The sequence below is a fragment of the Ostrinia nubilalis genome, chromosome 3 (genome assembly GCF_963855985.1).
Source record: "Ostrinia nubilalis chromosome 3, ilOstNubi1.1, whole genome shotgun sequence".
In the NCBI taxonomy this organism is placed as follows: Eukaryota; Metazoa; Arthropoda; class Insecta; order Lepidoptera; family Crambidae; genus Ostrinia; species Ostrinia nubilalis.
Genome location: NC_087090.1, coordinates 12,373,194 through 12,400,355, shown reverse-complemented (window position 1 = coordinate 12,400,355; position 27,162 = coordinate 12,373,194). Strand labels below are relative to the sequence as shown.

Below are 27,162 nucleotides of genomic sequence, written 5' to 3'. Positions count from 1 at the left end.
TAAATGAAAAGACCCAGAAACACTAGGAGTTTCAATCAAGAGTTTATCTAACACATGATTATAATCTCACCAAGAGAGCTTATCTGTAAAGGTTCAGCCAAACTAACGCGATCAGCCGGCGTGCAGCGATGACGATCAATGCTTTTAAGCCATCGCTGCACGCCGGTTGATCGCGTTGGTTTAGTTGAACCTAATTTTAACTTGTGCATTGAAGCCCGTTCCATAAATTCAGAAAAATAAAACATATAAAAGATTCCCAAAAGCCGCACATAAGTATCAAACAACGAACCTATATCGAAAACTTCTTACCTGTAAAGGTTTATTGTCCCCCGTATCGCTATCTCTCAGTTCAATAGAGCATGCGATGTTCCTGGCTCGTACAAACACTTTCTGGGACTCAAAGTTGAGGGCCAAAGGTCTGACGTACAAGTGGTGTACGAAGGCCGCATACGGTTGTTCTGGCTCCACGTTCAGTGTTGCCAGTTCAACGGTGAGGGGAGACGCGGGCGGCAGGGGAAACGGTTTCAATGCTGCGTACGCGCTCGTCATGCAATCTGAGAAACAAGTTAATTTAAATCTTATTTATTTGTACACAAGGTGTGTTTTTGAGGTGTGTGGTTGGTAATTCCGAAACTTAAAGAAGGCGGAAATGCTGAAAGGTATCACGGTCAGTTAAAAATTATTGTGCATTATTCTATTTTTGTGATATTTTTCTTGTCCTAATGCCAAAAATGCTTTAAAATCATAGGCTATATTATTAAGACGGGATTATACTGTCGTATTCAGCAAAGTAATGCTAAATAAAGGCAAGGCACTAAGCTAATCTAACTAAACAATACCTTTTTTATGCTTGAGACCTGTCTATTTAAAATATGTAATAGTTTTCAATCACTTACTTGGGACTAATTCGTTACTCTGCTGTATGTTAATACTGAGCCATCCAGGTATCACAGTCAGTTTTGCCAGTTTCTCTGGCTTTCGGAAATCTGAGAGAATCTTTACAAGATCCTCGTCAGACATTTTGTTTGGTTCTTGCCGGTAAATGGCGGAGAATTCTGGTGTTGTGTCCAAGTCATTGCTGTATAGTCTGCGAAGAAGAAATCATAATAATTATACTTAAATCATCCAAGTAAACTAGGCCATTAATTTATGTTTTTGTAGTAAGTATTTATGATGAGAAAGGTATAAATGGGTGTTGAAAAATGGACACAATGTCATTAGTAATAGAGATGTGAATACTAAAATCAATGTTTCTATGACACAACACAACAACATTACATAATGAATATGGCATAAGGAAAGGGTGGGCAACACTTGATTTTAAAGAGCTTTAATAAGATTTTTTTCTTCCGAAATTATGTGGACAAACATTTTGTTCTACACAATTTCACCTTTTTTGTTGTTTCTACCGTATGTAGATAGTCATTCAAAATTGACTGTGCCGCGATAAATGTTATCGTTTTGTAAATGTTGGAGTTGTCATAGAAACATTGATTTTAGTATTCACATCTCTATTGCTTATGACATTGTGTCCATTTTTCAACACCCATTTATACATTTCTTTCAAGGAGTTCCCTTACCTAAACAAAGGTTTAGCAGTCCACGCGAACGGCATCCTATAAGTCCCTACGCGGTTGGCGTACGCTTGCACTGTCTTGTGCACCTTGAGCCCTAGCCGCGGATCCTTGGTGGCTTTCTGGTAGGGCTCCAGCACTTGGCTTACGTGCCCTTGAAGAATCTTGTCGATCTTCACTACTAGGAATAAGTCTGGGTGAGGGTTGTTCACTGAGAGGATTGCCTGGAAAATTTGCGGTTATTTATAATTACAAAATAGTTAATAAATTAGTATCTTACAGAAATATAACACTTCAAATAAAGAAAAAAGCTTTTTGTTTTCCGCACATTATCCTCATTTCAGCCACAGAGCGTCCACTGCTGATCATAGGTCTTCCCCAATGACTACCACATCCCATGGTTGGTGGTGGCCTGCATCCAGTGCCTTCCTGCTACCTTTATCAGGTCGTCGGTCCACTTTGTGGGTAGACGTCCCACGTATTACGTTTCCGCACAGCCATTTCATAATAAAATTGAGATCGCTGTTGCAGATTCGAATCACAGAATCCAAAAACTTACCTGCTTTTTGGATTTGAACCACTCCTCCGGTATTTGTTTAACATCTAACTTAACGTCGTAGCTAAAATTCTCTACTAATGACTTCGTGCACTCCGTATCGTTGACTAGATCCTTCACAGCGGCGTGGTTGAGGTCAAAGTGGAAGTTTTCTGTCAGTTTTCTGCCACTCCTCGCGTCGTAGAGAGCGAGATAGGTATAGTAGGGTTCCACCTGGCACAATAGCTCTTTATCGCCATCTATTGGCGCTTGTAACCTAAACTTTAAGCTTTCGCATTTGAGCAAAATTCTTTGGCCGAAGTGTTCTCTGGAATGGTGAAATTACAGATTAGAATTAAGACTTCATGTAGCTATGTAAAAGTAATATTATTCAGTTTTATTTAAGTGTGTCTGTATGTAGTAAGGTAGTCTTTTAGGTGTCGGAAACAAACAGATACATGCATAGCGCGTTCCTGGCAATAATGGAGTGGCACGGGAGAGATGAGAGCCGTCGTGATACACGTCTGAAGTCTGGCAGCATTTGACGTAACAAAACACATCGTTCCTGCACTACCCCAATGCCGTGGGATTCAGTTATGCGCAGTCTGCAGTTACTTATTGTTACCTACAGTCAAACTTTTTAGAAATCAGCAGAAATGTCATCAAACATGGCCAACTGACATAAAAATATTTTTAGTCTATGAACTAGTGATGCGACAAAACCTCTCGTTAATCGCGAAGTGAAATTATTGTAGTACTTGCGTATCATCGCCGGGTGATCGTCAAAATAATAAAAATATGCAACAAAGTCGCAACATTGAATGTGAACTGATTATGAAATTTTCGAGAACAGGAAACAAACTGTATGCACAGATGTAATCAAAAAACACACTGTGGACAGTAAAACCAGAAAACAATCAATGATATCCGTAAAGTTATTAAACTTCAAATAGTTGCAAAAAGTTCTGTTTGACAGTGTTGCTACTAGTGACATCTCGCTCGCTCAGTCCTTTGTTGCTCTATTCCGTTAGGGAGGTAATTAATAATAATAATAATAAGGGCTTGGTTATCGGCTTCGAAGAGGGGGTGAGGTCATTAGTCACCTGCTCTACATGGATGATCTCAAGTTGTTCGCACCAAAACGACAAGACCTGGTGAAGTTGCTAAAAACCACACAGGTATTTAGCAACGCCATCAGGATGGAGTTTGGTGTAGACAAGTGTGCGGTCTTACATGTAGAGCGGGGAAAAGTTGTGAATTCCCCGAATTTACAACTTTCTGAGACAATGACACTCAAATCTCTCTCCGAAACTGAGACCTATAAGTATCTTGGTATGTCAGAATCGTTAGGTATATCTGTAGAAGACATCAAAAAATCGGTGAAAGAACGCTTTTGTAGCCCACTGACAAAAGTTCTTAATAGTCTTTTGTCTGGCGGCAACAAAGTAAGAGCTTTCAACGGTTGGGTGATGCCTCTATTGATATACTCCTTCGGCATACTAAGATGGACTCAGACTGAACTTGACGCCCTGGATAGGAAGGTACGTCAGCTCAGCTCACACAACATCGCATGTTACATCCGCGTTCATCTGTGATGAGACTGTACATTCCACGGAAGTGGGGTGGTCGAGGCTTTTTAAATGCCAAGAACCTCCACAACCGTGAAGTGTGCAGTCTCAGGGATTATTTCCTTGCCAATGAGTGCGGAATGCATCGCGATGTTGTGGCAGTTGACAAAGGCCTCACGCCGCTCTCCTTGGCGAACGAGAACTGGCGCAAGCCAAAGGTCCTGAGCGTCGCGGATCGGAAGGACGTATGGAAGAGCAAGGAGCTGCACGGGAGGTTCTATCGGGCCCTTACAGGTCCTGATGTAGACCTCCTCGCCTCGGTGAACTGGCTACGCTTCGGTGACCTCTTTGGGGAAACCGAGGGTTTTGCTTGTGCAATTGCTGACGAGGTCATGATGACGAACAATTACCGAAAATATATCCTGAAGGACGGTACGGTCGACATTTGTCGAGCATGCCACCGTCCCGGAGAGTCACTCAGGCATATAATTTCTGGTTGTTCGCATCTTGCTAACGGTGAGTACTTGCACAGGCATAACCTAGTAGCCAGAATCATCCATCAGCAACTTGCTCTTCAGTACGACCTTCTTGAATCTGAGACGCCTTATTACCGATACCAGCCGGTGCCAGTTCTCGAAAATGGTCATGCATTGCTCTATTGGGATCGTTCTATCATCACAGACAGGACTATTGTCTGTAATAAGCCTGATATTGTGGTGGTTGACCGATCCCAACGTCGGGCAATGCTCGTTGACATTACCATCCCGCATGACGAAAACCTCGTGAAGGCCGAGAAGGAAAAGCAAAGCAAATACCTTGACTTGGCCCACGAGGTGACCGCCATGTGGGATGTTGACTCGACGATCATTGTCCCGATAGTTGTCTCGGCAAACGGGCTAATAGCGAAGAGCTTCGACCAACATCTAAAGAAGCTCTCGCTGGATGGTTGGCTCAAGGGTCAGATGCAAAAGGCGGTGATCCTCAGCACGGCACGCATTGTCCGGAGGTTCCTCAGCCTGTGACCCTGACCACCGGTAGCTTGGGCCCTGCTCCGCTACCAGCGGAATAACTATTTTTAAGTATTTTTTTATAATGTATTTTTATTTATTTTTTTTGATAATTTACATTGTAAAAAAATATTTAAAATTAAGAACCAAAGTTAATAAAGAGAATAATAATAATAATAAAATGTTTATTGCCATTAAATCAATGTACAGAGTATTCTTATGACTAGCGGCTTCTGCACTAAGCATAGCTTGTGTCGCAGGAGCCTTTTAGTTTTTACAAGAAGATCTTTACTTTGGGGTCTGAGAACACACAAGTCAGGCAATTTATTGCTATAAGAAATTAAGATTAAAACATAATAATAATAGTAACAAAGCTTACATTAATGATAATGGTATTAGTCTCTATTAAAGGATGACAAGTAAAATTACATCTTAAGTAATTATGGTAGGTAGGGTGATTGCTATAGTAATTGGCCTGTACATAGTTATTGGCCACCTTGGCTAAAATAAAAATAAACAAGCATATGTACGTTATTAAGAGTGGAAAAGAGACACAAATACTTTCTCTGAGCAATACGCTGTCCAATGTAGTATGTCAGAGTAAGAACAGATGGCACTCTAAACAGCAGAAGCTTTCTTTCGACAACGAGTCGTCCGAGTAGCCGCATGCTTGTCAAAATTTTAAGGTAAATATTTATGAATATTGTTCGTAATTTAATTGTTTTTGCTTGTTATAGTAATTTTACTGTTTTTTTGTAAAGAGATAAATGGTAGCTTATGTAGATAGATAAAGTTACTTTGTTTTGGAATAAAATAACTTTAAAATTAGACCGGCCAATAACTATACCACGTTTCAATTTATTTCAGTTATTGGCCATGGGTGGCCAATAATTAAATTTTACTTTTATTGTATTTTTATTCAAGATTAAGTTAATTTAACCCTTAAATATTTGCTATTAAAATACTAACGTCCTAACCTATTAGGATCAGTAATTAGCCGGGGGGCCAATTACTGACACTTATGCACGGCCAATAACTATTTTTATTGATTTACTTTACCTAGATTGTTACAAGATGCCGTAGGTAACACAGTATACTAAGGTTGGTATATAAGTAGTTGGAACAGAAACAATCAATTTATAAAAATAAAACAAATAATACCTGAAATGCAAAACAATGATTTTTTTTTATTCTTTATCGTTTGTGGGACTTTTTATTATAAGCAAAATGGATTGGAAGCGGAAGTTACAAATGAACCTGAACCTATAAGTCGGGAGAAAGAATCAACATTGAGTGAAATAGGAGAACTTCAAACTAGAGATAAAGAAAGAGAGACAAAAGACCCTAAAACTGGGACCCAAGAAGATGAGATAGGTACTTGTAGACGAACGAGAACGACGAGATGAACCGTTACCGTAACCAGAATATCAGAGGATTCTGGAAGAAAAAGCTAAAGAAAAAGAAATCCTCGAGAAAGAAAAAAGGTAACGGGAAATTGAAAGAGAACATAAAAGAGAGGACAGAAAACTGAAAGCTGAAGAAAAGAAAACTGCCAAAATAAAAAAAGTAAGAATAATGTATCTGTATCCAATCAAATCTGTAATATTTGCAAAAAGCTTGTAAAAAATAGACTTTTAGTATGCTCTGAATGTCACCGTGTCTTTCATAAATCTTGTGCAACAGCATATTCCTGAAGAAGAAGGAGACAGTTATCTTTGTCACAATTGTTACAATGTTACTGAATGTACTGACGATGATGAGATAGATGAAGAAATCGATAAGAGTGATACTGATGACGAATCCTTAGTTAATCTTAAGGAAAGACAAAATGAGTTAGGATTACAAAGCGTGAAGTTTCAGTGATTTTTATGGGTTTTTTTCGGTGGCTAATAACTGTACTTCTAGGAGCCAATTACTGTGATTTTGGGGCCAATAGCTAAATTTAATGTGATCTCTGATATTTTTAAAATTATTATTGTAATTCTTATCGTATAACACCAAATAGGTACTAGCTTAAATAGCAGCAATATTGTTTTCTCATAATAAAATATAAAAAGTAAACAAAAGTCGAGTTTTTGTTACATTTTACACAAGTCAACTTACACAACGCTCTTAAAGGGCCAATAACTGTAGCAATCACCCTAGGTATAGGTATATAATTAAAATCTATTTATTATTCTTATTAATAGCAAACAAAATATGTAAATTTAGTTGTGTGTTGGGTGATATGTGTTGAGTGTTGTGAGTGTGTGTGTGTGTGTGTGTGTGTGTGTGTGTGTGTGTGTGTGTGTGTGTGTGTTTGTGTGTGTGTGTGTGATAGAGGTTTCTTAGTCTTTAAGTAAGAAGGCATTCTGTGTCCGGGTAATCGAGGTTTTTAAGCCAAGATTCTATTTCAAGTTTGGCCTGGCGAGTTGTCAATGTTTTAATTTTTAATTTGCGGCAGATTTTATTGTATAAAAACGGTAACAGAGAAGTAGGGTGACGTTTGGCAAATTTTGTGCGTACTGTTGGGACCGGGATCTTGAAGACTCGTTGCTTACACAGCTTTTCGTATTCAGGAGACTTGAGGGTGATAGTGTGCATGCCAGTGGCAGCCCGTAGTATGAACAGCTGACGGACTCTCAAGACTCCTGCATCTGAATATAGCCGATCTGTATTGTACTTGAAAGGTTTCTTTAGCATTACTTTGAGAACTGCCCTTTGGGCTCTTTCGAGCTCGATCATTAAGTACTTAGCAGCTCCTCCCCAAACTCTTATACAGTACATCAGTAAGGATTGGCAAAGGGTCTTATACAGTGTGAGTCACGTTAAAGTGTACATATGAAAATAGATGAAACTAGACCTATTTTTATCGGCAAAAAAGAGGTCAAATTTTTTTTTAGATTTTTTTTTTTTAAATTATAGAATTTTTTTTCTTCCAATTACTTATTGTAAAGAAAACGTAATAACTTTTAAACTAAGCGGTATATCCTGATAAAATAAAAACAGTAATAATGCTAAATAACAGGCAATACTAAAAAAATACATAAAATACACAAAAAAGGCCAACAAATAATAAAAAATGATAATTTTTGAAAAAAATCTGCTTAAAAATTCGTATTTTTTTGGTTATTTGATAAATTTCTCCAAAAAATGCCCCTATAACTGGTGGTTTTTATTACTTGGTATTATTCTCTATCGTATTATCTTTGTAAAACTAAAAATCGCATGTCTCTATCCCTATCACAACATTTGCTATGATCGTTTGAACAAAGGCCTGCCACAACATTATTCTCCGCTACAGGTAGAGACAATTTTAATTTTAACTAAAATGCTTATTTTACTTCAAAATCTTTTGTTTTTATTTGAAATCTAACTTGTCTTTATCAAAATTACAAATCTAGAGCCATTTTCAGTTTTGTTGTTAACGAAGCGTTGAATGGCGCGCCCGGAGAGGCTTAGTTCAAACGATCATTGCAAACGTTGTGATAGGGATAGAGACATGCGATTTTTGGTTTTACGAAGGTAATACGATAGAGAATAATACAAAGTAATAAAAACCACCAGTTATAGGGGCATTTTTTGGAGAAATTTATCAAATAACCAAAAAAACACGAATTTTTAAGCTGATTTTTTTCAAAAAGTATAATTTTTTATTATTTTTTGGCCTTTTTTGTGTATTTTATGTATTTTTTTAGTATCGCCTGTTATTTAGCATTATTACTGTTTTTATTTTATTAGGATATACCGCTTAGTTTAAAAGTTATTACGTTTTCTTTACATTAAGTAATTGGAAGAAAAAAAATTATATAAAAAATTAAAAAAAAATCTCAAAAATTTTTTGACCTCTTTTTTGTCGATAAAAACAGGTCTAGTTTTATCTATTTTCATATGTACACTTTAACGTGACTCACACTGTATACTAACAGCAGAATTTCCTTTGGGGCCGAGTTTCTTAAGTTTTTCATGACGAATATCATTTTTCGGGTACGAACAGAAAGTTGGGAAATGTGTTCTTTGTAGGACAAATTCTCGTCTATGGTTATTCCTAAATATTTTATGCTACCTACCCTCTCTATCTCGTCACAAGAACAACTTATTGATTAATAAGATGCTATCAATTAAAAGAAGATTTTTTTTCTTTTATTAATAAGCAATGGAACAATACGTAAGCATAATTGCATAAAAAAGGAAAATAATTTCGTTTAAATAAAACCGACTAAAAATTAAACTGACTCCGAAAAAGTATACACTAAAAGTAGAAAAATAATTTTACGTTATCTCCAATATTGTCGAAGTTATCGCTGGAAAACTTAACAAAGTATCGTATACTTTTTATTTAAAATTAATCAGTAATCGGAATAAGTGAATACTTAAAGAAATATCGATTAAATTTACAGATTATTGTCTTTGACTCACAGGTTACAGCACTGATGTGTCAGAGACAAGTCATAGACAATATGGAGATAACACATGATTTTAAACGTCAAGTCAATTTGACAAGTCTCACAAATTTTCATTGTCCACGTATTTTGCTAAAATAATTTGTTTCAAAGATTGATTTCAAACTTGTATAAACGTGAAAATAAAGTTGGTTTCATGGGCTTGTTAAATAATGTGTATGATATTATGAACACGTAAGTGATTATGGTGTAATTGTGTATGAAAGTGTTTGTTTACATCTCTGCTGGATTCTAAAAAATCAAGGTATACAATTATTCTATACTCACTTGAATGGTTCTAACTGAGGTTCAGGGGAGGGCGCCCGCTTGTATGGCATGCTAAATATATTGGAGCGATACTCGTTGCGAGCCGCGGCTATGGACATATCGGTTTCCCGGGAATACCGCAACAGCAGGGGATTCATGCTGTGTTCGAGACCCTTCAGGGTTCCATACGTGGGGGGAGGAGGTTCCGCTGTTAAGGACACGTCTGCGTCTAAAAAGAATTGGGTAGAAAATAACAAAGAAAAAACCCATTAACAGAACATGAATGTAATGATTTAGGTAATTGAATTGTCTTGTCGCCACTATTGAGTTACATTGTACCTACTTATGATTTCACAGTATACAAAGGATATGTATTTGTTACTTAAAATAAACTGATGGGATTCCATCAATGTTATTACTCATTATAGGCCATGATAACAATGTCACACTTGTTCATGGAGCTATTAGCTTCATGAAAATGATGTCATCCTGATAACTGAGGATTCTATAAATACGGTACTTCGCCAATTTCCAAGAATAAGGCAGGAGTAACCGTCATACAGATAAGATTTTTACCTTTATCTAAAATCTCGTCATTTTGGTTGTTTTCTTCGCTGTCTTGAGTCTTCTTTAAAGCAGCATTGAAGGCATTTATCCAACCATTCATCTCCTCCTCATTTTCAGTTGCAAATGTGTAGCCTTTGCCGCCGGCCATACGCAACTCAAAGCAAAATCTCCCGCGCTTAGGATTCTAAAAATAAACAAGGAAATCTATTTCAATTTATGTAGCAAACATTTAATAACATCAAAAGGCTATTATGATTTCTATGAATCAGAGACGCAAAAAGGGTTTTACTACACACAATTGGCAAGTAGACCACATAATAAACAAATATGAATGTCCTAAATGTGTATTGCTGTTGGTGCTTGGTGTACCTTTATTAATAAATAAATATCCCCAAGCAAGCAATCACTTCTAAATTCCCCAAACAAGAGCTAATACTCGTATTGCCAATGCGTTCCTCGTCTTAGGAGAATCATAGCATTTCTCTTTACGGCTTTTTTTAACTCTAATGGATTTTTAGTTTTATTAGTTGATAGCACCTTGACTGGCAAAATTAAAACTAGGTCGAGGCTTTAAACAAGGTCGCGACTGATTAAACACGACAGGTAAAAAATTGCAGGTATAGTTCTTGCAACTCACGAAGGCGAGTGATCTTTACTTGTATATGTACGTGTACATGCACATAACGATAGTGTAATGTCTATCAAAACTTTTGAAAAACGAATAGTAGCGAGCCACCACACATGTAAGGCCCAGAACAGACGGTGAAACGCAACTGCAACGAAACTGCAACTGCTAGTTACTTTTGAGTTGCATCTAAGTTTCTGCCATAGCGTCCTTTGAGAGACCACACATGACGCGACCAGTTTGAAACTTTCAGTTTCAGTTTCATTCATCAGAATCATCAGAAAGTTGCAGTTTCGTTTCACCGTCTGTTCTGGGCCTGAAGCTCACTCGCCTTCGTGAATTGCAACAACTATAAGGAGTAAGGACATACCCTCACAACATCTGAGCAGAAATCCATAACAACGGTGAGCTTCGTATCAGTTTTCTTCTCGTCTTTATACACTTCGAGAATATAAGTGCCGTCCGCTTCTCTGACCATTGAGCAATATCGTTTCTTAAACGATTTCGAGGCGAGATTGCTGAATATCCTATCTGAGCCGATCTCGGGGCCTTTGAGCAGGTAGCCCTCTTTGGTTCCGATGTCCACCTTCGCTGCTTGAGCTTCATGGTCGCTTTCAGTCTCGGTGTCGATGTCGTATACTTCTTCTGGCAATTTCAGGGCTAAAGGCCTAGCGAAATAAAGAAAAACAATATTTCATTCGAGTCAAAATGGACCGTATGTATAAGCGTAGCTTATACTCGTACTACAGCTTGGATGAAAAAAGACATTACCGCGCTGCAAAAGATACTATACTGTTTAATAGATGCAGGATTGGGAGACGTAACATGGCGGTCATCACAATAGATTTAGTAAGGCTCCATTGAGTTCCAATGCTTATTTCGTAAATTGTTTGCTAAATAAATATGTAGATGGGCTTTTACTGTCTGCTATTTAAAATTCAGCAGTGGTACCTATTACATTAATAAGGCTTTCAGCCTTCACATTTAGTTGCAAAATTATTTTAATTTCCATCTTAATGTTGTTAGTAGCAAATGCAATTAATTAATATCCTAACAAAATTCGCTGTTCGGAAATGACTCATAGGTAAATCCGATAAATAGAACAATGGCCTTGTAAAACTGTATCAAAACTGTTGTCCATGCACTCACTGTTGTGTAAGTATGTTAATTAGGTAGCTAATGTCTGACCAAACTGTTTGCTACACATTTAACGCTTATCATTTATCAGGAATCATTTTCCGACATCTAGGTACAATGCGAACGCTCATGAAACTAACATAACATGTGGCATTGACATTTGATTGTTAAGTTGCACATAATGCAATTTGCATGATAATAAGTTTTTAACTGCCGGGCGAAAATTGGGACTTAATGCGCAAAATGTGTGGACATTATGATAATTATGCACGTTGGACTGACATGGCATGAGAAAATAGATTTCAAAAGCTAATATAAAGGTTATAGACTATGGAGTCTCCTTAGAGATCCTGTAATTGTATCTGTTAAGCTTATGCTTCTGGTGTGATTTCTGGAAGAGATAGGTAGACTAGGTATATTTTTCATTCCTTACCATTTCAATTAACAATTGCATACAACACACATTGGTTAGTTGTGCCCAGACCTTGGTGATGCATAAGTATGAGTGCATAAAATGTTATAATAGTTCCCTAGAGACTGGTTATGTTACTGCCATTTGGGAGTTGTGGAAAACGTAAGAGAGAAAGTTTTGAATTGTTGTGTAGAAATAGAATGGAATTCTCATAAGTCATAAAATATCTAATTAAACATACCTAGGCAAGTTGAGATAAGTGCCGGAATAGCTGCTATATTTGTAATGTATGAGGTTCCAACTAGATGCATAGCTTAGCAGCGCTTGACGAGTCAACAGTGGGCAGGTAGCGGCTGTTCGTACATCTGGCACTGCAGTGGTGACCGTCCTCCAACGCCTTGGTAGAACTACACTCTGTAAATTAATAATTATGAATACACATTATGCAGTGGCATATTTTTATGTCCCAAAGCACTGACAGGGTTAAAATTCTGAGATATTATGTAAAAGTGCATTACAAATGTCTGTTTACAAAAGTTTATTAGTTTTATCACATTTATTTACAAATTACTGGAGTCTACACAATTCAAATATCACTTAAATCATAGTAATAAAAGTAGAATATTAAATAATGTGTAGTCATTAAAAAAACCGGCCAAGTGCGAGTCGGGCTCGCACACCGAGGGTTCCGCCGTACAAACGTAGCGGTTTACAATTTATGACGTATTAAATCAAATTACTTACTTGATTCCGTTGCGAGTAGTGGCGAATTTCAAAATATGCGGTATGATTATTTTTTATTTATTTATTTTTCCTATATTTGCATTATAGGTAGGTACCTACCTCAGCGTTTTGAATTTTTGCGTTGATTTAGAATTTCTCACAGTTTAGAGGCAATTAGATTTAAGAAGTGTTTGATATGAATTTCATCTTTAATATCTCTACGCGTTCATGTGAAAAAGGGTAGGTAGTAAGTTTATAATTATTAAAAAAATATTTTATGTCATGTAAGCAAAAATAATATTTTAAATTTTATATAACTTCAAATTTATCATTTTCGCAATTTTTCCTTTATCTGTACTATATAACGTTGCTTCGTGCCGAATTTCAAGATTCTGAGTTCACAGGAAGTACCTTGTAGGTTTTGATTCCCTAGCGTGTGACGGAAATTCGTCTAAGGTGTCGGTATAAACTGCTGTATCTTTTGATCGCGTTAACTTAGAAGTTTGATTTTTTTACTTCTTAAAGGGACAATAGATCTAGGTATTTGGTATAAATTTCAATTTGATACCTTTATTCGTTCGTGAGAAATAAGGTAGTAAGTTTCATTTTATTAAAATATTTTTATTATATTTGTAGGAGATTGGGATAGGAATGGGATGGGATACCTTCGATTGAGCAGACTCCACAGGACGGTCCAAGCTTGGTTCTTCTTTCACTTTCACAAACACTTGAATTTTTATTGAGATGAGTTTAGCGCGCGATTTGGGTTTATTTGAATTGGTTTATTTTGGATACTTATTTAGTAATTAACGCCCAGATAGGTAGGCGAAGCGGCGCGTTGCGATGCGAGAGCGAGACTGAAGGTGGGAGGGAGAGGATAGGAAAAAGGACTGTCAGAATGAGTGATAGAATAGTGTGACATGAGTTCGAAATGTATGAGGTTTTAATGCTGGCGCGTACAACTCCCCCGGCCTAGAGGTCTTCCTCTAGATTGAGTAGCGTTTGTAAAAAAAAAAGTTAAAAACGTAAAAAAACATGCGTTAGAGAGAACTAAACGAGTTAAATTAGCGTTAAAGTTGTGTTAAATTAAAGTTAATGTTAAAATAAAGTTAAGAACATTATTTGAGTTACTGTAAAGGAAGAGGACAAACTCTAACTACAGGCCGAACATAAGTACCGGTTGCAGTGCGAATCTTTAAGGTGCGAATGATTTTGTCCTTTCCGGGATATACTTCCACAACCACACCCAATGGCCAACAAAGAGGATGCGCATTGTCATCTTTTATAACAACAACAGAGCCCACATCTATCGGTTTGGTCACCGTATTCCACTTTTCACGGCGTTGTAGAGAAGTTAAATACTCCTGACTCCAGCGACGCCAAAAGCTTTGCACTAATTTATTGACTAACTGATAACGCGTTAACCGATTGTCAGAAATATCAGAGACATTCTCTACTGGTAAGAATTTCAGTGGAGTTATATTGAGAAAGTGATTGGGAGTGAGAGCGGATATATCAGATGGGTCAGAGCTAAGAACACACAATGGTCTACTATTCAATAAGCCTTCTATTTGTACAAGTACAGTGTTGAACTCTTCGTATGTTAACACTTGAAGACCAATAACTTTATAAAGATGCGTTTTTACATAACGAACATTTATCTCCGTGATGCCGTTAAAGTGCGGACCATATGGTGGACTATGAAGAAACTTAATGCGTTGTTCAGCCAAATGTGAACTTAAATAATTTTTGTGAGAGTCAGATTCCAAAAGAGCGTAAATTTCGTCAAGCTTGCGTTTAGCGCCAATGAAGTTAGTACCTCCGTCGCTATATATCATGGAAACGGGGCCTCTTCTACAAATGAATCGACGGAAAGCGGCGAGAAATAGATCAGAGCTTAAGTCTGAAACTAACTCTATGTGTAGAGCCTTAGTTGTAAGACAGCAAAATAAACAAATATAAGCCTTCTGGCTTTTAACACCTCTGCGGCGAATGTGAGTAATAAAGAAGGGACCTGCATAATCGACTGATGTATAAACAAAAGCTTTAGCTTCTGAAACGCGGAATGATGGCAAGTCGCCCATAAGAGGGTTTGTAGATTTAGGGTTTAAACGAAAACAGATATTGCATTGATGCACTCTTTGACGTACTAAGTTACGTGCGGAAAGTATCCAAAATTTCTGTCTAAGCAGACTGAGTAGAAGTGAAGGACCAGTATGTAAATTACATACATGAAAGTAATCAACTAAAAGTTGAGTGAAGCGATGTTTAGGCGATAGAATGATTGGATGCTTTTGTCCATAGTTGAGTTGAGAGTGAGTGAGTCGACCTCCGACACGAAGTATATTATCAGAGTCAATGAAAGGGTTAAGTTTAAGAAGCGATTTGTTAAAGGGTTTATTATTTTTAATTGCGTGCATATCTTGAGTAAAAAATAGTGCCTGTATATGGCGTACTAAATAGAGTTCAGCGAGTTCTAAATCAGAGGATGTAACCACTCCGTTTGAACGTAGTATTTTAGCGAAGCGTAACACGTACACAGTAGCGCGTAATAATTTTGGGTACGTGGAAATGCGATCAATTAATCGATCGAAAGGGTGAGAGTTCGATTGAGAGTTTGTCTCTGAAACAAGAGCGATAGTTTTCTCTTCCAGTCGAACACTGTTAGATGAAACTTGAAATGGCTCGATAGGCCATTGCGAGATTGGCTGAGCTGTCCATTGAGGAGAGTGAAACCAATTTAATTGATTTAATAATGCTTTAGGAGTTACAGGTCGCGATATTACATCTGCAGGATTTTCATTTCCATTAACATGATGCCAAATTTTTGCGTTGAGTTTCGAATTAATTTCAGTAATTCTATTCGCAACAAATGTGTGAAATTTGTACGCGGGAGAATGTATCCACGTGAGAGTGACAGTCGAGTCTGAAAATGCGTAAATTGAGTTAACAGGATAACGATTCTCTATACTATCGCGAACCGATAATAAAAGATTTGTTAAGAGCAGCGCTGCGCACAGTTCAAGCCGCGCAAGAGATATTTTCTTTAAAGGCGCGACGCGCGATTTGGATGCGATAAGAAAGACTTCACCGGGTGAATCTGCATCAGAGCTCACGCGCACATAAACTACAGCTCCGTAGCATACTTCGCTGGCGTCCGCGAAGCCCATGATAGTGACGTGACAACCCGCGGTGATTCCTATGTGACGAGGTATTTTTAATTGCGATAAATAGTTAATCTCACTATCAAACCGATTCCATTTATTTTTTATTGAGTCTGGAACTGGCTGATCCCATGCAAGTTCGCGCTGCCAGCATTCTTGAATTAAGAGTTTGAGAAACGCTGTCACAGGGCCTAGCAAACCCAAAGGGTCGAATAATCTAGCGGTTGCGGAAAGAATCGTGCGTTTTGTGCATTGGTCAGAGTTAGTAGAGTTAATTTTGTAAAGAAAAACGTCATCATTAGGTTGCCACTGCATGCCTATGATTTTTGTCGTAATTTCTGAGTCAGTGTCAAAATCGACGAGCTGTGGATTTTTATGCGAATCGGGAATCTTATTTATAAGCTCAGGGTTGTTCGAGATCCACTTAACCATTTTAAACCCCCCGGCCATGAACATCTTAACCATTTGATGGTAAGATTGTTCAGCTTTTTCTAACCCGTCCATCGATGAGACATAATCGTCCATATACATACAGGATTGAGCTTCAGACGCGGCGATAGGATAATTCGCGCGCTCGTCCTCAGCGAGTTGGCGAACGACACGCATAGCGAGGTAAGGCGAGCTAGAAACGCCAAAAGAAACCCTATTGTATTGATAAGTATCAATCGGTGATTCAGGATCAAATCGAAATAATATGCGTTGAAACGGGTGGTGATTTTGATCAAGCTTCACACAGAAATACATCTTTTCAATATCAGCAGATAAAGCGACTGAGAAAATGCGTAAGTTAATTAAGAGATCAAAAATATTACTTTGTAAGTTTGGGCCAGTGTAAAGAACATCATTTAACGACTTTCCAGAGGTTGTTTTACAACTTGCATCTAAAACGACTCGAGTTTTTGAAGTGAGTTTATCTGGTCGGTATACTGCATGATGAGGTATATAATAATTTGGAGTATTTTCCTCTGAATTCGATGCGTTTTCGACTTTTGACAGAAAACCGCGATCGATACAGTCTTGAACATTTTCATTATAGTTAGTGCGTAAGCCCGGAGTTGAGTCTAACTTTTTCTCTAAGTTATAGAAGCGACGCCTAGCAGTAAAGTAAGAATCGCCGAGTTCTGATGGGTCGAGTTTAAATGGCAAAGAAACGGTATACGTCCCAGAGTCGTCGCGAGAATGAGTTGATTGGAAAATGTTTTCACATATTTCGTCGTCAGGGCTGATGTGTCTCTTAGTAGGTACACTTTCAAGCTCCCAAAAGCGTTGCGTGAGTGATTCTAATGAGTGCGAGTCTACATTGCAAAAGAATGCTTTATTATCATTGCGTGAATGAGCTGAGTAGCACTGAGCGCGTCCCATAGCGAGATATCCGAGCGTGGTTTCGATAGCGATGACAGAGGATTGCGGTGAAGTTATTTTATTACTACCTAAAAGAAGCGGGAATATCTCATTGCCTAACAAACAATCGATTTCAGCAGGGATATCGAAGCTGTCATCAGCCATAGGAAGACCTTGTAAATGCGATAACTGGGTTATGTCAACCCTTACATTAGGTAAATAATCGGTTATTGTATCAATGACGCGTGCGTTAATAGTGTATTTACACCTGGGATCAAAGCGTGAGGCAATTGTGAAAGATACATATCCTAGCGACACACTTTCAGACTGACCTATGCCCTTAATAGTGGTAGGTAGCGGATTGACTTTTAAATTCAGTCGCGCACAACATTTATTTGTGATAAAGTTGCTCATCGAACCTGTGTCTAGAAACACGCGTAATTTTTGACACGTCTTATTATTGTCATAAGTATACACTGACGCGGTGGGTAATAAGACCGTGGTACTAGATTCATCAGCGATCGACGGCGTGACTGCAGAGAGAGACACATTGTTGGTTGGCATCGATTGCAACGGCGGCGTGACCGGACCGGGCGCGGACATGGACGCGTCGGTCGGCGAAAGCGTAGCGCTGCAAGTCAGCTGTTGTGACGTCATAGGTCTATTCACGTTAAAGTTGTCTATATGAATAAGAGTGTGATGTTTACGTTGGCAAACTGAGCAACGATTTTGAGATTTGCAATATTTAACATTATGAAAGCCCAAACAATTGAGGCAAAAGTTACATTTTTTCACTAAAGAGTAGCGAGTTGGCGCATTTTTCGAGCGAAAATAACTGCATTTGAATAGGGCATGTTCAGGTTCCGTCTTACAAAGTTGACAATTCTTGCGTACAGCGGATGGAGTGTATGAGCCTTGCGAATTCGGTAGAGATTGGAAGTAATGTTGATTGGGTTTTACTCCAGAAGCTGTATTAGAAACAAACGACTGTGTCGGTTTCGAGTTTTTAGACTGCGATGCGAAATTCGTTTTATTATTAACGTACGGCTTATTCTGCGTAAAACATAAGCGTAAAGTATGGATTTTATTCTGTTCTTTTATAAAAGTCTTGAGATCATTAAACGTAGGCATTTTTACGTGCTTAATGGATTGTTCAAATAAATTTAGAGTGTCTTTGTCTAATTTACTGAGAGCAATATGAGTCAAAATGAAATCGGAAAGGTCATCAATCTGTAAACGTCGTAAGGCAGCTTCAGCTGAGCAATACTGTTCCAAAAATTCATCTAAAGATTGCGATTTGAAGTTTATTAACTGTTCCAAATACATAGAGGCTTGTACTCTTATGTCTTGGTATTTTTCTAATAGGTTGTTCCAAATTATGTTATAGTTCTCACCAGTCGGTGGAATACCCGAGCAAATTGTAAGTGCTTTTCCGGAAAGTTTTCCTATAAGGTATTGAGCCTTTTCACCTGGAGACAAACCAGTGTTCTCATGAATAAGAGTTTTAAAATTTTGGTAGAAAACGGGCCACTTGGAAGGGGCTCCGTCGAAAGAGACTAGTTCTAAAGGCGGTAATTTTTTTACGAAATCCTGTTTGCGTCGCTCTGTGTTGGCCTTTAGTTGTGCGATGGAGCTTTGCACCGAAAGGATGTTACAGTACAAATCGTCAAACGAGTTGAGTGCGGCAAATGTAGGTTTGAGTTCCTCATCATTTTTCATATAACACAAATTAAGTTCGTCAATAGTATCAAGAAAATCCGATCTTGTTTTTTCAATCGAATGCATGCGAGACATGAAAATTTGTTCAATCTGAGGGTCGGAGACCTTTAGGCTGAGGTCGTATAGTTCCTGAACCCTCTGAAAAAGCGCTTCTTTTTTAGCTTCAAGCAAATTAATTTTGCGTTTTACTCCCTCCATTGTATTGTAGGTGAGCAAACACACGCACGAGAGCTAGCGTTAAAAATGAGTTGAGTTGTGCGTATTTATTTATAATCCAGTAGGAAAATAAAATGCGTAGCGTATGTAAGCGAATTTGAAATTGAATTGAAATAAAATTTTAAAAGATTGAATTTAAAAAATATACGTGTTTACAAACAACGAGTTGACGTTTGAGTGAATAGCAATTTCTAGAATGTGCCAAATGTCAAACGAATCGAACTTTCCAGAAAGAATGTGTCAAACGAGCGAATTTTCTAGAATTTTCTAGAGAGTTGTCAAAATGACGGATGCGTGAAAATGTGTAGTTGTGATTTTATGTAAGTGTAAAGGATAGGAAATGAACCATGCGGCTCGGTAGGACCAGAAAGGAGTTGTAGGAGATTGGGATAGGAATGGGATGGGATACCTTCGATTGAGCAGACTCCACAGGACGGTCCAAGCTGGGTTCTTCTTTCACTTTCACAAACACTTGAATTTTTATTGAGATGAGTTTAGCGCGCGATTTGGGTTTATTTGAATTGGTTTATTTTGGATACTTATTTAGTAATTAACGCCCAGATAGGTAGGCGAAGCGGCGCGTTGCGATGCGAGAGCGAGACTGAAGGTGGGAGGGAGAGGATAGGAAAAAGGACTGTCAGAATGAGTGATAGAATAGTGTGACATGAGTTCGAAATGTATGAGGTTTTAATGCTGGCGCGTACAATATTATATAACAAAAAAAATGAAATTTTCGCAATTTTTCCTATATTTGCATTTTATGACAATGCTTTATGCCAAATTTCAAGATTCTGAGTTTACGGGAAGTATCCTGTAGGTTTTGATTCCTTTGCGAGTGTCGAAAATTTGTTGAAAATATCGACATAATCGGCTGTATCTTTTGATTGGTTTGGCTTAGAAGTTTGATATTTTCACAGCTTAAAGGGACAATAGACCTGAGTGTTTCATGTGAATTTCAGCTTGATACGTTCACGCGTTCTTGAGATAAAGGGTCTTGACAGACGGACGGACGGACAACAAAGTGATCCTATAAGGGTTCCGTTGTTTCCTTATGAGGTACGGAACCCTAAAAACGACTCTGTGTTGAAGTAAATAAAAATATAAATAACTAAATAATAGAAACACTTACAGATACATCATCAGGTGGATATAAAAGAATGTCCCTTAGAGGATCATTCATCAATAAGGTTTTATTTTCTTGGATGTATCTTTCGAAGTCCAGGGCTGTGCATTTGTTCACCACAATATTCTGAAAACATTTTAATTTGGCAATTACAAATGAAAAAATTGAAAATATACAATGAAAGTGACACTTAACAGTAAACTTAACATATGAAAGTGATTACATACAGCCTTATTCAGAATGAAAATACAGATTAACTAGAACTAAACTACAAAGAGGTACAAAACAATATTGTGGTCATAGATAAAAATCAACTTGATGGTCATAAAATAATGTGCATCAACCAGTTTTATCATGAATATTAATGAATTGAGTAAATATTTCAAAACTATGACAAAACTGTCATTGGTTAGAAAGGATGACCAGTTCCTTTCAACATGCACACCATTCTGAAGCTTATGTTATGTAAATATTAAATGCTGAGCAGACATGGTAATGCATTTAATGTATAGAAATGTTAATAAACATACACTCTACTTATGTAAACTCCATTAAATGTGCATTACAATAATGTGCGTTCATTAAGTATGTAGTTTGCTAGACTAAATATTTGGTTTTAAATTCCTATTAGTTATTATTTACTATCCAATAAGAATATTTACCTAAGTATCTTTGTATGTTTTAGACTTTAGAGTATGGATATTGACAGATTTGTAGGTAAAAACGAATATACAACATTTTAGTACTGTTTACTATTTAAATGGCACAATTTCTATTTCAGTAGGTCAAACCATTTGCTTATTGTTATTGCATTGCATTGATAGATGAAATGAGCTTAAAACACCATAGATAGAATAGGCATATAATAGTTAGGCATAGCAGGCGTGAATATTGCTTTATGCCAATTCTAGAAGTAATAATAACAACAAAAATCTTGTAAAATTTCAAGGAACTATAAATCTCTGACCAATGTAATCTACAAAAATGGTAATAAAACCATGCTGAATCTATAAGATAAAATTACAGCTACGGGAATAATTGTGCTGATGTAGGCAAATATGATCGGTTGGAGTTGGAAGCAAAACAATTTATATTACAAACAAAAAAAACCTAAAAACGCAATAAGAATTTTTCAATTTCACATGTAATGTTTATTCAATGCAAATGCTACGGTTGGCTAGTTTTTTTTAAAAATGAGAATGTTAAATTACACTATTTTTATCAATAGCGCAAAGCTTTTTGTGGTAAACTTTGTAATGAGAATAGATTTACCTCATACTCTGCGCCACCTTTGGTCTTGCTTTTGGAGTTAACCGGCGGCATGATGTTCGATTTACAGGTAGGATCAAATCAAATCAAGTATAATTCGATTTTACTGAGGTTCACCTTCATGTTAAGAATTTATTTTACTGTGTAAAAAGCACTCATACGTAAAATCGCCGAAAGAAAAACCTTCACAAGCCAAACGAACGAGTTCTACTGACAGGTTTGACAGTATCGACTGGGAGAATTGACAGCCAACTTTTTTAATATCAAGCAAAGAAATGTAGAATTATAGTTTTAAGAAGTGGATATAATTTCCTTGGTATTTTTTAAGCTAATGTCTTCGAGCGTAGAGCAATATTGGAGACGTCATAGTACTCTTTTCGCTTTAAATTAATACCGGGTGGTCCAAACTCCAATACAGAGACATTGAAACACTTTTAGCTGCATGTCAATCTTTTATTTGAAAATTTAATTCAATATGTTAGTAATTTGGCTGCCATTACTGTTGAATGTTAAATTTTGGTTTGAGTTAACTAAATAATGATGTTTCATGTTCTGTCTGATACATATGATACGCGTATAACTGTTACGGTCAAAGTGATAAATGTGAAAATTATGAATAATCGCCGGTTATTATGAATAATCACCGCATGATATGGTAAATGTGATTAATATGAGGTCATTTATGTGTGTATAAAACTAAATAGGCGGCTTAGGGGTGGCCCAACGGCCACCCCCGCCGCACCTTAACCTATTTTTCACTTTAAATCAAAACATTATGTTATAGGCATCATGGAAAAGTAATATTATGCAAGAAACATTCCAAACTCATTATGCCAAATTATATTAATATATGATATCAAAACATTCAAAAGTTTGGTAATTATTCATAATAACCGGTTATTATTAATAATTTTCAATTTATCACATTATCCGTAACATAACTACTAAAATAATGGTTGCGTATTTTAGTGGTTAAACCATGGTTAAACGTATTTTATAAACAACATATTTAATACGATCATTAATCGAGAGCTCCGTATTTGAACCAGAATCTTATGGCTCTTGAAACATGGTTTTAATGGGTTTGAAATAAAATTCAACGTAAGTTTCAACGTTTTATGTTGCGTACGTACTTACTTACTTAGGTTGTACTTGTATAATATACAGTGTGAGTCACGTTAAAGTGTACATATGAAAATAGATGAAACTAGACCTATTTTTATCGACAAAAAAGAGGACAATTTTTTTTTATTTTTTTTAGATTTTTTTTTCTTCCAATTACTTATTGTAAAGAAAACGTAAGAACTTTTAAACTAAGCGGTATACCCTGATAAAATAAAAACAGTAATAATGCTAAATAACAGGCGATACTAAAAAAATACATAAAATACTTACACAAACAATGCCAAAAAATAATAAAAAATGATACTTTTTGAAAAAAATCTGCTTTAAAATTCGTGTTTTTTTGGTTATTTGATAAATTTCTCAAAAAAATGCCCCTATAACCGGTGGTTTTTATTACTTTGTATTATTCTCTATCGTATTACCTTCGTAAAACCAAAAATCGCATGTCTCTATCCCTATCACAACGTTTGCAATGATTGTTTGAACTAAGCCTCTCCGGGCGCGCCATTCAACGCTTCCTTAACAACGAAACTGAAAATGGCTCTAGATTTGTAATTTTGATAAAGACAAGTTAGGTTTCAAATAAAAACAAAAGATTTCGAAGTAAAATAAGCATTTTAGTTAAAATTAAAATTGTCTCTACCTGTAGCGGAGAATAATGGTGTGGCAGGCCTTTGTTCAAACGATCATAGCAAATGTTGTGATAGAGATAGAGACATGCGATTTTTGGTTTTACAAAGATAATACAATAGAGAATAATACAAAATAATAAAAACTACCGCTTAGTTTAAAAGTTATTACGTTTTCTTTACAATAAGTAATTAGAAGAAAAAAAATCTATAATTTTTTTTTAAAAAATCTCAAAAAAATTTTGACCTCTTATTTGTCGATAAAAATAGGTCTAATTTCATCTATTTTCATATGTACACTTTAACGTGACTCACACTGTATTAGTAAAGTGTGTAAATTAAATTGTGAGGATAGGCAATTAAAACAAAACTTTGTATATTTTTGGTCAAATACATTTAATACATTAATTTTTATAACATGTTTTACACAAAATTTCGGTGTTGTTTGATCAAAATGTCACAGTAAAAACGACTACCTATATTCAATGTCCTAGTTATTTACAGTAATCCAAGTGGAATTATTTAAGAGACGCCTAAGTACCTACATAAAACATCATGATTGATTACATTATTTTAATAATTCATTTATAAAGAATTCGTTTTGCATCCAACGAATAGATTAATAAAATAAGTTTACCTACTTACAGAAATATTAAATTAACAACAAAACTAAAATAACTATTTACAATTCTTATTATGACTTCATTAGACATAAACAAAATCTTTAAATCAAGATTTTTGTGTTATGCATAAACTTATTACATTAATTTCGGAGGATTGAAATGGCACACTTTAACATAGAGGGATAGGTAAATGTTGATTTTAATATGGAAACACTTACTTATTTTTAACATTTTACCATATCTTTAATTTTAATATTAACTTAGTTATTACATCTGACCTACAACTTTATTTAATTCGTGTGCTGGTGCGATGAAATGAAATGTTTAATGCATCATATTGAAAACTAATATAACTCCATCTTTAAAAAAAATAGTTTAACAAAATTGTATTTACAATATTCAGTCATGATTTAGTGATGATACATAAGCAAAATAACATTAAACTAATCATTTACATTCCTTAACTTTCTATTGGGTAGGCAGGTAGGTACATTGTTATTTTTTGGTATATGGCACATAAACAACTTATTTACCATGTCGCGTCACTTGAAGTACGAGACATGTTTGGAGCTTTCTCCTGAACTTAATTTAGGCCCAGTAATTTAGTTCTCTAAATTAAAAATATCACACTTAGATAATGAGTATCATCACCTTCAAGTACTGCCCGATACATTCCAAACTTTAGGAATGATTTCCTTTTAATTTCCATGGCAGAACCTGGAATGCGAAGGTGACGGCTGCGGCCTAGGGCGAGGAGCGCGGCACATACTGAGACGAAGGCGCGAGCGCTGCCCGTCAAGTGTATTCCTCCTCCTCTTCTTCTTCGCTAGATTCAGACTCAGTGAGGTCATGTTCAGGCTCAGGCAAAGGACGAATGTAATCGACAGTTGGCTGCTGATTTGGAATCAGGTAACCGGCAGAATCTTGCGAGGGTGGGGGCGGGCAGGGCAGTCGCATCTGCACCGGCGCCCCACCTGTCGCTGCTGCTACTTCTAATTTCCTACATATTTCATCAAATCCTATCCGATCCCGTGGATCAGTCTTCCAACAGGCGCGCATCAGTTCGCCCGCGAATCGCGGACAATCTTCTGGAGGTACCAAAACTATACCTTGAAGAATTCGTTTCGTTGCTCCATCGTTATTGTAGCCGTAGAACGGTTGTTTTCCGCGGCTATAAATTTCCCATAGCACTACACCGTAAGACCATACGTCAGACTCGTGAGTGAAGCGGGCATAAACTATGCTTTCGGGAGACATCCAGCGCACAGGCATGGGGCGTTCTCCTCCCATTTTATAGTAGTCACAAGTGTACACGTCTCGAGACATGCCGAAGTCTGCAATTTTAACCGTCAAATTGTCGCCGACTAAGCAATTTCGGGCCGCGAGGTCTCTATGTACGAAGTGGCGGGATGCGAGGTATTGCATTCCTCGGGCGACTTGCAGGGCTACGTGGAGAAGTGCTGGGTCGTCTAAGTGAGGGCCAGGGCGGCCTCCTCCTTTCGAGCCACGCAGTACTCCCGCGAGGTCTCCCCATTTCATGTATTCGAACACCATCCAAGGACTGGCACCGATGTCATCTGGAATTTTAGAGTTGTACATAAGAAGAGCTTTTAATTTCATTATTAAGGATATGAATATTGCTAGTCGTAAAAGTTAAAATTATTTTCTTTTAGATAAAACTAGTACCTACCTACTTGAAATAATCAGTAAACTGATCATATCAATTGGGTATTTTCAAGATTTTTGATTGTAGGGATTTTACCTTCTGATAAACATCTTTGAATTTACAGCAAGTGGGCCTAATATTTAGAGAGCGATGTGATAGAGCAACGCAAAGTAATTTACTTATTACGATAAGTCCATCCATCCATCCTTTTTGATGCATGTTAATCAACAATACAAACCTCTATGCACCACTCCTATAAGCGTGAGGATGTTGGGGTGCCGGAAAGCGGACATGATTGACACCTCCCTCACAAAGTCCTCTTCGGCACTCCGTCCCACGCTTTCCTTCAACACCTTGATGGCCACTATGTGCTCTCCGCTAGTGGCTCGAAGTAATCCTGCAATTAAATAGGTAATTAGCAAAAAATACACATTAAATACGAGTAGAAGGTAAGGCGAGCTATTATTGTATAAGGTACGAAAAGATAGTCGGGTGTTTATTTATATGAGGCACGAGCTTTCCCTAAGCTTCAAGTAAGTAGATATGCCACGTGACAAAGCGATGCTGTAATGAGCATTATCTAACAATGAAATTGAATAAGACATAAGTAAGTAGTGAAGAGATGTCTTTAACACGCTCACTGCGAAACCATTTTTCGTAGACTTTCAGCCAGTGCGTATGAGGTCTTTTCGAGTCAATATTGAACTTCTTTACAGTGCGTATGAGACCTTTTCTGCCTCACAAAATATTGTTTCTAAAAATACTTTAAATATAGCTCAGAAAAGACAATATTGGCTTGAAACTTTTCTATTATAAACTTAAATAGATGTTTAACCTTAAACTAGCTTCGCCCGCAGTTATGACATTTTGGTATTGAATAAATTAAAAAAATATATATGACATCTTTTCTGCCTCATTTCGCACTGAAAGAAAGTCCAATTTGTGTCTCGACTAGGGATGGGAAAAAAACAAAATTTCATATACCATAAAATTATAATATTTGTTTTTAATTAAAGTGTTTTTCATTAAAACAGGGCAAATAGTAGGATTTGTCACACAGAACACAAAAAGTTACAATTTTTTTAGTTTTTTTTTGCAGCCTGAGTGCTATTTAGTGTTAGTCTTAATCTGTCGTAGCAACCTACGCAGCGCTTTCGTTGACCACCTTTTTTAAGCGAATGTTCAGCACATCATTGTCGGCCGTTTGGTGTAGTGGTTCGAAACGGACTACTATTCCGGAGGTTGCGAGTTCGATTCCCGCACAGTATTTGTGTGCATGAACATATTTGTTTGTATTGGATTGGGTGTTTTCTATGTATAATAATATGTATGTATTTACAAAAGAAAAAGTATTTAAGTATGTTTATATCCGTTGTCTAGTACCCATAGTACAAGCTTTGCTTAGTTTGGGACTAGAAGCGCAGTTTAAAATGTCCAAAAAATATTTATTA

At 36.8% G+C, this 27,162-nt stretch overlaps 2 protein-coding genes across 3 annotated transcripts in view; both read right to left on the bottom strand.

Annotated features, from left to right (window-relative positions):
• Positions 1-21,864, bottom strand: part of LOC135088178 (dedicator of cytokinesis protein 9) — a 67,011-nt gene extending 45,147 nt beyond the window's left edge. Inside the window, exons 1-10 of the mRNA XM_063983067.1 lie at positions 21,672-21,864; positions 20,406-20,525; positions 12,355-12,527; positions 10,935-11,232; positions 9,949-10,123; positions 9,394-9,601; positions 2,134-2,437; positions 1,581-1,798; positions 897-1,087; positions 310-554 (exon numbers count right to left, since the gene is read on the bottom strand). Of these exons, the coding sequence (XP_063839137.1) occupies positions 310-554; positions 897-1,087; positions 1,581-1,798; positions 2,134-2,437; positions 9,394-9,601; positions 9,949-10,123; positions 10,935-11,232; positions 12,355-12,527; positions 20,406-20,525; positions 21,672-21,722 (1,983 nt within the window). The 5' untranslated portion in view covers positions 21,723-21,864. The remainder of the gene's footprint in view (positions 1-309; positions 555-896; positions 1,088-1,580; positions 1,799-2,133; positions 2,438-9,393; positions 9,602-9,948; positions 10,124-10,934; positions 11,233-12,354; positions 12,528-20,405; positions 20,526-21,671) is intronic.
• Positions 21,865-23,788: 1,924 nt separating this feature from the next.
• LOC135087962 (tyrosine-protein kinase transmembrane receptor Ror-like) overlaps positions 23,789-27,162 on the bottom strand; it is a 42,540-nt gene continuing 39,166 nt past the window's right edge. For both annotated transcript variants that reach the window (XM_063982828.1, XM_063982829.1), the window contains exons 7-8: positions 25,950-26,108; positions 23,789-25,622 (exon numbers count right to left, since the gene is read on the bottom strand). In XM_063982828.1, the coding sequence (XP_063838898.1) occupies positions 24,841-25,622; positions 25,950-26,108 (941 nt within the window). In that variant the 3' untranslated portion in view covers positions 23,789-24,840. The remainder of the gene's footprint in view (positions 25,623-25,949; positions 26,109-27,162) is intronic.